Below are 11,639 nucleotides of genomic sequence, written 5' to 3'. Positions count from 1 at the left end.
TGGATTCCTGACTTCTCATCCATCTCATTTCTGTTATGAACCCGAGGCTGGCCTGCCTGGCTTCCCCACGCAGTCGGGGCAAAGCTGGAAGGAAGGAGGCTGGTAAGCCTCAGAACCTCTTTTGGGCATGGGGGTTGGGGGAGGTTGGGGAGGTGAGGGGGTGGGGGGTGGGGCAGCAAAGACTCAGGCAAAAGACACACAAGCTTTATTTTTCCTTCCTTTAATCTTAAGCAAAAGAGACACAGGGGTTCAAAAATAAAAATTTCTTTTTTTCCCTCTCCCAAACATTTACCCCAGCTCCGCCACTGCAACCATCCCCTTCCTGCCCAGCAGGGCCTCGAGCAGGGAGGGTGCAGGCATCTCCAGCTGGGGAGGGAAGGTGGGGAGGGGTGGGGGGGGTGTGTGCCGAGCTCGGTGCCGGTCTCTTTCCAAATATAAATACACATGTCAGAACTCCTGGAAGCTCCGCCCCGCCACCCACCACGCATGCGCTCTCCATGCTCTGCCCGCTCCGAAGAGGGGGTGGAGGTGGGGGGTGCCAGGCACCGGCTGGCTGTGGTTTACTGCATCCGCTGGGTGTGCACCCCTCGAGCCCCCTGCTGCTCGTTGTAGAAGAGATGACACTCGGGGTCTCCCCGGATGGTGGGGGCTCCCTGGATCAGCTTCCCGGTGTTGGGGTTCACACACCAGCACTCCCCACGCTGCCCGTTCAGAGACATCTTGCACTGAGGAGAGAGGACATAAAGGACACCCCGATAAAAATGAGGGGGTCTCACTGAAATGCAGACTCCTGTTCTGAGGTCTGGGTGTGCCTGCCAATTCCACACGGTCATTTAAGCTCCAGTGTGACGCGTGATGCTGGCCCAGGAACTGCGCTCTGGTTATTAGCAAGGCTGCTGGGGGTGGCTTCAATAGAAAGGCTTGGCCCCCACACGTGGGGAGGTCCCATCCAGCTGCCGACCCAGTGTACGGGGATAGTTGGATGTACACTTGTAACGGGAGGTCGGCAATGCACATAATGGTAAAAGGTGCTGGGCGTGGTGTAAGCAATCTCTATGCTGCTTGCTTACAGTTCCTATCTAACATACATTCATTTACCTCCACAATCAGCTTGCAAATTAAGTACCAATGTTTTACCACTTTATAGATGGTCAGAAGAAAGCACAGACTTGGCTTGTGTCACAGAGCTAGGGAGAGCCACAGATGGTACACCACCCCGGGCATTTCCCTACTGAGAGCCACAGATGGTACACCACCCTGGGCATCTCCCTCCCAGGGTGCCTGCTCTTTCCCATGAGCCAGTTCGTCTCGAAAATCCCGTTTATCCATAAGGTTTGGAAGAAAAGATTGCTATTGCTTCTTTGGCGCTCCAAACAAAGTAGCTGGTGTAAGAGGGTAGGTGTGCTTTTAATGGCAGACTGATATTTCAAGGGACAAAGATGCCTGGGCTAAGAAGATGGGGAAGTGAGATCCCCTGGGGTGTCAGGAGAGCCCCATACCCCATCTTCTGGCTCCACACACCCACCTTTCCTTTTAATTTTTTTATTTGGTTGTGCCAGGTCTTACTTGCAGCATGTGGGATCTAGTTCCCCCATCAGGGATTGAACCTGGGCCCCCTGCACTGGGAGTGCAGTCTTAGCCACTGAACCACCAGGCAAGTTCCCACATACCCAGCTTTTAAGTCAGCTCCAATACCCACTAGGATCACCAGGGGAGCCTTTGAAAAGCCAGTGCCCAGAAAGCACCCCAGACTCACAAAATATGGATGTCTGGGGGTGGGGCCCAGGCATTCGTATTGTTTAAAGCTCTCTAGAGAAGTCCATTGTGCACCTGGGCTCAGATCCTCCACTGGAAAAGAGAATGGCTGGTGGAGCCCACACTCTCTCAATCCTGCCTTACGTGAAATGCGCACGGACCTTTTCTCCCTACACAAGGGATGAGCCTGAGGAAGTGAGCAGTGGGGTAGGTTAAAGGACAACCCACCAAGATTAAACAACTGGTAACAATCACCACTATAAACTCTATGTGGTTAGGTAAATACAGATATACACATAGATCATTAAAAGGCATATGAACAGAGTGGAAGGGGGAGGAAAAAGGGTTCTTTTCTTTTAAAAACTTAAACTTTCTTAATTTTCTCTAATGTACTCATGTTGTTGTTAACTGTTTAGTTGCTAAGTCATGTCTGACCCTTTTGACCCCATAGGACTCCAGACCATCAGGCTCCTCTGTCCATGGGATTTCCCAGGCAAGAATACCAGTGTGGGTTGCATTTCCTTCCCTGGGGATTTTCCCAACCCAGGAATCAAACCCGAGTGTCCTGCACTGGCAGAGTTCTTTACTGCTGAGCCACTAATGGAAGCCCTCTTCTATTACCTATTTTAGTAATATTTCAAGTGGTGTTTCTCCATTCCTTGAGATACTGGGAAACCAGAGAGGCTACCTGGTTTTGAACGGTTTAAGTCAAGTGATTCTGGAAGTGGGGTCCAGGGACCATCAGCATCCCTGAGAGCTGGTTAGACATGCAAACTCTCGGACCCCATTCAACCTTCTGAATGGCAATCTCTTGCGGCCGGGTCCCCAGAATCACCGGCAGGTGATTCTAATGCTCAGTAAAAGTCAAGAGGCACTGTTATGAGGCCCTATCTCTTCTCCAAGAGGCTCCCTCTCATGCTAACCACTGCTGGCAGGTAGCCAGGGAATCGAAGTCAGCCTCGGAAGGGACTGAAGCCAACAAGCCCCGCCCCGCCCTCCCTGGCCTGGCAGCTGGCATCCCCATCCTCCTCGGCTGGCATCCCTGCCCTCCTCCTCGCAGAAGACTGGTCTTGGGCTCAGCGCTGAGACCTCAGGGGCTTACTGGCTGCATGGGAGTTAAGAACAAGACACACCCAGGCTAGGGACACCCTCACTCACCTGTTTGAGGTTGTACAGGCCATGCTTGTCACAGTTGGGGATGTGTAGGGAGTAGAGGTGCTCCAGGGGACCCCGCTCATCTGGAAGGCGCATGGTGGAGATCCGCTCCAGGACCTGGTCCAATTCCTGCTGGCAGGGGGTCTGCAGGCACAGGCACACGGAGAGGACACTCAGAGTGAGAACGGGCTCACGCAACGCCAGCCCCGGCACAGCTTCAGAAAGAAGCCCGTGTGCAGAACGCCACGTTCCCAAGGCCACACAGCAAGCTGGTGGAACCAGGAACTTCCGACACCCAGCCCAGCAAGCTCACTGCCTTACCACCAGGCCCCGCCCCCCTCCAAGAGAAAGTCAGCCTGCAGGTGAGTCTTCCCTCCTCTCCTCCCTCCTTTCAGGGGTCAAAATGGGATCTACTTGCAAACACTGAATTCAAGTATCTCTACCCCATCCAGTGGCCCAACCATCATTCCCTTCTATAAACCCATCCAAGGGCCAAGACAGCAGAACTGAGCTGGAAAGAGGAAGAGGGGTGGCTCAGTGAGGGTAGTGTATTGCAACAAGAGCGGGCAAGTTCAAGTGGTAGTGGTGGGGACGTAGTTGCTAAGCTGTGTCTGACTCGTTCGATTCCATGGACTGTAGCCTTTTTTTTTTTTGCGGGGGTGGGTGCTATATCTCAAAGCCAAGCAGTGCTTCCGAAGTAGCTCAGCAGTAGCTCAGCAGTAAAGAATCTGCCTGCCAGTGCAGGAGATGCAGGTCACTTCCTGATCAGGGAAGATCCCCTGGAGCAGGAAATGGAAACCCACTCCAGTATTCTTGCCTGGAGAATCCCATGGACAGAGCAGCGTGACGGGCTACAGTCCACGGGGTCACAAAAGAGTCAGACACATCTTAGCAACTAAACAACAGCAATGAAGCCGAGCAGAAATGTGGAGGCTTTAGAAGGGAGGGACTTCAAGAACCCATACGTCCAGCCCATCTCACAGCCAAAGATGCTGAGGCCCTCAAAAACACACTGACGTGCCTGAAAAAACACTGAATGTTAGCAGCGGAATCAGAAAGAACTCTGCCCGCAGGCACACAGGACATGGATCTCACGGCAGTGCTCCGGACCCCTCCTGCCGGGACACTCGCTTTGACCGTCCTCCCACCCCTCCATCCAGACCCGACCCTCTCTGACCCTGGCAGGTGGCGGCCGCAGCTTCTTGGGCTCCTCCAGGCCGAGGTGATGTTTGCCACCCTTGCCCATCTGCCGGTGCTGCTCCGTGACCTTCTCCCGGAACACGGCCAGCTCCTTCATGCCGGACTTGAGGGGCTTCCGACCGGCACCACCTCCACCTCCCATCAAGTTCACGTTCCCGTCCACGTGGTTCTCGACCAGGCCTCCCTCAGACTGCTCCTCGCCATTGTCTGCAGAGACAGGAAGAGACTGAGGGCTGCAGGTCTAGTTTCCCCAGATGTGGGCCCTCCAGGGACTGGCTGACCCTGACAATGACAAGAAAGGGGATGACCAACGTCTCAGTAACAGCACTAAGCAAGATACGTGGACAATCAATTTCAGTTTCACAGCCACTAGGAGTACCAACATCCCCCAGCTTCTACAGACGGAGAAGCTGAGGCTCACGGAGGTCAGCTTCTTGACCAAGATCACAATCCAGGATGCGAACACAAACTCTGACTCCAGAAAGGAGCCTGGGCCACCTACTCTGCTCTGTCCATATCCCAGCAGGCCAGGCAGGGTTGGGGGATCGAGTGGGCAAGGCCCTCACCAGGGAACGGGAATTAAGGCCATAAACTCTTCCCTAGAAACACCTCTCAGATTCACCCACCACTAACCTCCCCTGTTTCAAGTCTTCATCATGTATGGTCTGAAAAGGCACAGATTGGATGAGTTTTTTAAATTCAAGCCACAGAGAGCACTGGGCTGTGTGGTGTCTGGTGGTTAGTGAGGTGGAGAGTCAGGTCGCCACCAGAACTCAGTGTCCAACACCGCCTCTGCCATCACTCTTCATCAGCCTGCCTGCCCCCCTCTTGTGCTGCCCACGTGGACACTCCACTCCTACAGCGCGACCCAGGGTCCCTGACTTGTTTCCTGGTCTGTCTGTGCATGCTGCCCCGCCCCCCCCACAACAGGGCTTCCCTGGTGGCTCAGATGGTAAAGAATCTGCCTGCAATGCAGGGGACCCGGGATTTGATCCCTGGGTGGGGAAGATCCCCTGGAGAAGGGAATGGCAGTATTCTTGCCTGGAGAATCCCATGGACAGAGGAGCTTGGCAGGCTATAGTCCATGGGGTCACAAAGGGTCGGACACAACTGAGCAACTACCACTTTAACCCATGATATTGAGAGCTCCCAGAACAGGAACAAGGACCACGCTGTAGTTTTATCTTATTGCAGGGCGTGTAGCCTCATAACCAGATGACTCTCCGAGGTCCACCCATTAAGTTTTTGAACTTTCTTAGACCCCCAGCCAGTCAGCCACAGGGAACAGCTCCTACTGTGTGCACAACTCATGTGGCATGCCCCACACCCCCGCCGTCTCACGTAGGCTTAGGTGTGTGCAGCCAGGGAACAGTGAATGGTCTGGAAGGGTCCTGACCAGGGAGACCATGTCCGGAGAGCTCTAGGCAGGCCAGGTTGCACACAGCCCCCAACAGACACAGCAGGGGCCTCAGGGCCTCAGACAGCACTGCAGCTGCCTGCAGCCCCAGGGAACACTCAGGGCTCTCTCCAAACAAACCTTGCACATTTTCTCTTCCCCTTTAGCGCACCTCCAAAAGCCTACGGTCTGGATAACAAACCCAAATGTCTTACGATAAATACTTCCACACAAGAATTTCAAGCAAGGCGCTTAGTACTCAGTAGTCCCTTCAGAATTCAGGCACAGCATGGTGGGCTGAGGGTCGCTGTCCCAGATAATGCTGTATGGAGGAAAGAAGCTGACCCTTACCTGTAAAAGGAGGGCTGTGATAACCCCTCTGGGTTGTTGTGAGCTTTGGTGTTCACTCCCTCATCAGCTAAGGGGTGGGACCCTCCTCCGTGCCTTGGGGAGCCAGTACCTACATCCTCGGAGCATCTCCTTCCAGCAGACTCCAGGGGACCAGGCACCAGCAGGGTCGCCGCAAACAGAGGAGTTCAACAAAGGTTGGCTCCCATCCTTTCCCTTCACACCGGACCTGCTGTGTGTGTGTCAGATCTCACTAGCCAGAGAGGATCCCTTTAGAACCTGATACATTATTTCCAGACTGGCAAGCACTGGTTAGGAGGGCAGACTCAGGCTAAATCCCAGCTCTACCATTTTTTATACCAGCCTGTATTTCTCCTGCGTCTATACTCGCTCTGTGCCTCTGTTTCCTTAACTGCAAATTGTTGGATAATAATAGCTCCTACTTCACAGAACAGTTGAGTGTATGTTAAAGGGAAAGCTGTTGAGATACGGGCAGGCGCAGAAACTACGTCCTGTTGGTGGTGATTACGAAAATGGTAATAGTGATGATGGGATGCTGATGACATCTGCCTCAGTGATCCGCTACGCTGGCCATGTGGAACTTGACCCAGAGACAGGAAGCAGAGGAAGATAAGTTTCACAAGCCTCAGAACATCGGTCACCACGTCCGAGCATTGTGAAGCTGTGATGCTTTCCCAACAAGACAGGGAAAATCAATGCATGAAGAACCCTGATGGTTCACAGGAGCACTGCTCCAGTAAGCCTGGTTTCTGCATGTCTGGTTTCCAAGGCCACCACAGATAAAATCAACAAAATCAAAAGGAATAAGAAGGCAGGCATGTTGTCAGCGCAAGAAGTATCAAATGGCAGAGAGGATAGAAGACAGTTAAAAAAAACAGACAGAAGAACTCTGGGGATGTTCAGTGCCCCACAAACAACTCCACAGCCATTGATGACCCCTGAAAACTTCCACATTGTGTGGCCCGAAATAAGACTCATGTTGATAATATGACCTTGTGTGTATGTTAGTTGCTCAGTCGAGTCTGACTCTCTGTGACCCCATGGACTGTAGCCTGCCAGACTCCTCTGTCCGTGGAATTCTCCAGGCAAGAATACTGGAGCAGGCTGCCATGCCCTCGGGGCATGCAAAAAGGGAAGGGGTAAGCATGTCAAATATTCAGTATTTAAAAAAAAAAAATTTCTATCCAGAATTGTTAAACTTTAGGAAAATAAAAATTGAAGTCTTTAAATGAGTAAGCCTTCTGAAACCCAGAAAATGTTTCTCCAGAATGGCTATTTGCCAGAGGCTCTGAGTAGCCCAGATTCTATCATAAATAGCCAAATGCAGGTGACTCCCTATTCCAGAAACCCCAGCACCACCCGCAGGGGAACGGGGGTCTGAAGCATCTGACACCAAGTCAGGTGGGAATCGGGATCCACCATGGTCTACATCAACCTGCCCCAGACGCTCCTTACCCTGCCCACCTCCGCTTTCTGTCCTTCAGGCCCAAACAGCAGAAACCCAGAGGCCCAAAGAAGATAAGATCCCCCTCTCCCTCCTCAGATATCAGAGGTGGAGGGCAGCAGGCTGCAGGGAAGGCTTGAGAGAGTCTGAGATAAACCCGGCAAATAAACAGGATGATCTGATCCAGGTAACCCTCCATCTCCTTCACATTAACCTTGATGCATGTGGCAGATGTTGGCACAAGTGGAGAAGAGGACTCAACCCCAGCCTCACCGCCAGTTCTGCCATTTCCGTTTCTACAGGCTTCTTTGCCCTGGACTGGTGGGGCAATTTCAGGCTCTCTGCCCCCATCCCTGCTGGCACGGCCCAGGGAACACAGGAGGAAAAGAGCAAGATGATTACAAAAGCCCTGCTTCCACGCAGGAACCCGGCAGGACCCCATGGGAAAGACAATACAGGAACCTGCGGATTGCCCTCGCCTAGCCCCAATTCACCCTGGGCACGACCCCGACCTCACCATGCCCTGCCCAGCCAGCTTCCTGCCCCACCGTGGCAGAATTTCTGGAGACCTCAACACTACTTCCAGCACTCCAGACCATGCATTCTGCTGACCAGGGAAGTAGACAAGGGCTCTGGGAATCTCCCACCATTTCTGGACCCATCCGTTCTGCCGTCTGAAGCTGTGGCACAGAAGCTCACTTGGCGCCTCTCTTTTCATGGGAAGCCACCCAAGGCTTAGATGAATACAGCCTGTCTCCACTGTGGCTGTAATCACACCACCTTGGTTTGGAAGACGGCAGGTCAATCTGCGTGTTTAGTCCTCTCGAGGAGCTTTTGGAAAGGGCCTACTCACAGGAACCAATGTCTGGAACATTCTTGAGGTTGGGGTCTCCCGACCTCAGCACTACTAGCCTTGGCACCAGAAGATGCATTTTTGGGAGCTGTCCTGTGTGAGGCGCCCAGCATCATCCCGGACTTCCACTCACCAAATGCCAGCAGCACCCGCCCCAAGTTGTAATAATCAAAAATGCCTTTGAACATTACCCAATGGCCCCTGGGAGGCAAAAATGCCCCCAGGTGAAAACCACTGTTCAGGAGTTAGGCTTTATCCAGAGGCCTGATGCTCTCCATGGCTCAGTGCTCAAGACCCCCAGCCCCTCACAAAGCAGATCTGAGCTACACTGTACCCTCCTCCCTGCCTCAACTAAGACCCCCCTCCACCACCGCTCCATCCCCAGGCATGCCTCTGGTCTCCGAGCCCACCTTCTTGGCGATGGTGGTGGGGACCTCAGAGAACTGGCAGCCTGCTGACCCCTCTTTCTCAACTCTCCTGGGCACTCGTACCACTGTGCCTAGAGCTGAGCCCACAGTTGACGCTTAGAACCAGGCCCTCAGAAAGCTCTGGAAACACTGGGCAGAGGCAAAGGGTACAGAGAAGAATGCTTATTCAGGGCCTCCGGCTCCTGGCAGGGCTGGCCTGCTCATCACGGACCACGGTGGGCACAGTACCCAGAGCCCCAGGAAATGTTTTCATTTCTTTTTAAAATCAGAAGAAAAAATAATAAACTTTTAGGTCACAGCAAACATCCTCATATAACACTGATATGTGTGCAGTTATAAAAATAGGATTTTAAGCCATTTTTGTGGGGGAAGAGGCCCATGGAGGCACACATGTCTAGGGCCCCCAAGTCATATAAAATCGCCCTACACTGGGTCCCAGAGGACAGGGCTCCAGGGCGCAGTCTTATCCCAGGAGGACAGAGGCGGTTTCCTGTCCAGAGATGTCCCTGACCGCTCTGAGCTGAAGGTCAGTTTGTCTACCCTCACGGAGGCCACCTGGGCTCCAGGGTATGTTCCTGGAACCCACTCCTTTATTGATTTCATCATTGCCCATGAAAGCACTAATAAGATGAGGAAATCCACAGGCCTGGTTCGCTGACACAGGTGCTGACGCCCCCACCACCTTGAAGTGGAAGCCCAGAGCCAGGGAAATGCAATCGTTTCCGGGATGGAGATGAGAAAGGCCGGTAGGCTGAGAAGAGCCTTGATTCCTTGACTGCTCCTATTACCAGCCAAAGAGGTTCAAGCACTCAGCCTACAAAGCCTAATCGCTTGGCTGAATCCCAGCTTCACCACCGAGCTGTGCAGCCCTGGACAAGTTACCTAAACTCGCTGTGCCTTCACTGCTCATCTGTAAAATGGGCACAAACAGGATCCACCTCCCATGGGCGGCAGGCAGGATCCCAAGGGCTGCATGCATACACAGTGCCGAGCACACAGGGCTGGCCCTCCCTTGGGGACGAACCCACACGGCACCCGCTCCCTCTGCGGGACAAGGACATCAGCACATGTTACCAAGCTCTGCCCATCTGTTCTCTTATAGGTGACAGGGCAGTCCGCAGGAAAACATTCCACAGAAGAACTCCAGCTAGAGATGGAATTTGCCCTCAGGAACAAAAATACCAAGTTGGAATTTTTTTTTTTTTCTTTCTGCCTAGGAGAGTTTGGTTCAGAATAATATTTATTAAGCAACCACTTATGTATGCAGCTCCATGGGCTGCAGTGCAAAGGTCACTCTAAGAAATGGTTCTTAGCAACCCGAATCACTGAACTAGAAAAGCCTGAAGGCTTCAGGATGACTGACAGGGAACTCCAAGACCCCTGACGAGATACTGCCTAAGGATTAGCAAGCAGTAACTATTCTCCTCTGTTGTAGCAGGTAGTTTCCTAATGATACATAGAAGGTCAAGCTTTTCCAAGTGGGGAAGTGGGGATGATGATAGGAGAGTAGAGCGCACCTGTGGGAGACTTGTAGGGCAGGGAGAAGGCTGGTCACACAGTAGGGACACTGTCCCAACTTCACCCCTTACACACCTGGAGGAAAGCTGAGTGAGAAAGGCAGAAGGAAGAGAGGAAATGGATGAGGTGTCCCATTTTACAGACAGCAAACTAGAGGCCCAAAAGGACCAGTACCTGGGTCTCCAGGAGCACACACAACCTCTCTGCTCTTGTCACAAGTGTTCCATAATTGGCCTGGGGTCTCCACACTGCTCTGTGACCCAGCCTTCCTAACCTACCCAAGGAGGGTGACATTCCAGCTGCCTACTTCTATGCATAAATACTAAAACTTAATTTTGGGCACAGCCCTTTCCTCCTCACTGTCTTCTTGTTTGATTGTAGCACGGACAACCTTATTTAACGAAGACCTTTGTGTCCAACAGACCCTTCCTCTCATGAAATGTTACTTTCTCGTACTGCGATGCTCTGACCTCTGCTCCATTTGACAGCTGGCAGGTTTGATTTTCTTGGGCTCCAAAATCACTGTGGACAGTGACTGCAGCCATGAAATTAAAAGAAACTTGCTTCTTGGAAGAAAAGGATGACAAACCTAGACAGCGTATTAAAAAGCAGAGACGCTATGTCTGTATAGTCAAAGCTATGGTTTTCCCAGTAGTCATGAATAGATGTGAGAGTCGGACCAAAAAGGCAGCTGGATGCTGAAGAATTGATGCTTTTGAACTGTGGCGTTGGAGAAGACTCCTGAGAGTCCCTTGGACAGCAAGGAGATTAAATCAATCAATCTTAAAGGAAATCAACCCTGAATATTCATTGGAAGGACTGATGTTGAAGCTAAAGCTCCAATACTTTGGCCACCTGATGTGAAGAACCAACTCATTGGAAAAGACCTTGATGCCGGGAAGATTGAGAGCAGGAGAGGAAGGGGGCAATAGAGGACAAGACGGTTGGATGTCATCATCAACTCAATGGACACGAGTTTGAGCAAACTGCAGTAAACAGTGGAGGACAGGCAAGCCCAGCATGCTGCAGTCCATGAGATCACAAAGAGTCGGACATGACTTCGAGACTGAACAACAACAATTTCTGATTTAGAAGAAACCTTAGCACACTCTGAGGAAAACAAGCCTTAGGACTCTAACGGCAACCCCCTACCCCTTCCTGCTTATGCAGGGCTGATGAGAAAAGAAGATCGTTTCCAAAAACCATCACACATCTTCATCATCATAGGTTAATACATCTCCTTTTTTATTCTAAAGAAATCCTAGCCATTTTCCAACCTTCTGTCTCATAATTATTCAGAAATCTAAGGGCTAAGGACACCATACAGATGATCTAACCCAACCCTAAATCCATCAGTCACTCTCTCAGTGAACTCACTTCCTTCAACAGGTACTAGCATCCCCAGGCCCTTCGAGAATACACTGCAAGTAACAGGCCAGGGGAATGTTGGCTCCTTCCTTGGTTCCATCCCAGCTACATACAGAAGTCACATGGCTCTTTGTTGATTTCCCCCAAAATGCA

The 11,639-nt window shown here is 51.9% G+C and overlaps 1 protein-coding gene across 2 annotated transcripts in view; it reads right to left on the bottom strand.

Moving 5' to 3' along the window:
* Nucleotides 1-204: 204 nt before the first annotated feature.
* The window catches only part of IGFBP2 (insulin like growth factor binding protein 2), a 29,085-nt gene continuing 17,650 nt past the window's right edge, over nucleotides 205-11,639 (bottom strand). For both annotated transcript variants that reach the window (XM_055573420.1, XM_055573421.1), the window contains exons 2-4: nucleotides 4,088-4,317; nucleotides 2,914-3,054; nucleotides 205-725 (exon numbers count right to left, since the gene is read on the bottom strand). In XM_055573420.1, coding sequence (XP_055429395.1) covers nucleotides 561-725; nucleotides 2,914-3,054; nucleotides 4,088-4,317 — 536 coding nt within the window. In that variant the 3' untranslated portion in view covers nucleotides 205-560. The remainder of the gene's footprint in view (nucleotides 726-2,913; nucleotides 3,055-4,087; nucleotides 4,318-11,639) is intronic.

Source organism: Bubalus kerabau, chromosome 3 (assembly GCF_029407905.1).
Source record: "Bubalus kerabau isolate K-KA32 ecotype Philippines breed swamp buffalo chromosome 3, PCC_UOA_SB_1v2, whole genome shotgun sequence".
NCBI lineage: Eukaryota > Metazoa > Chordata > Mammalia > Artiodactyla > Bovidae > Bubalus > Bubalus kerabau.
The sequence above is the reverse complement of the archived record's forward strand: the minus strand, read 5'-3'. Positions and strand labels throughout refer to the sequence as shown.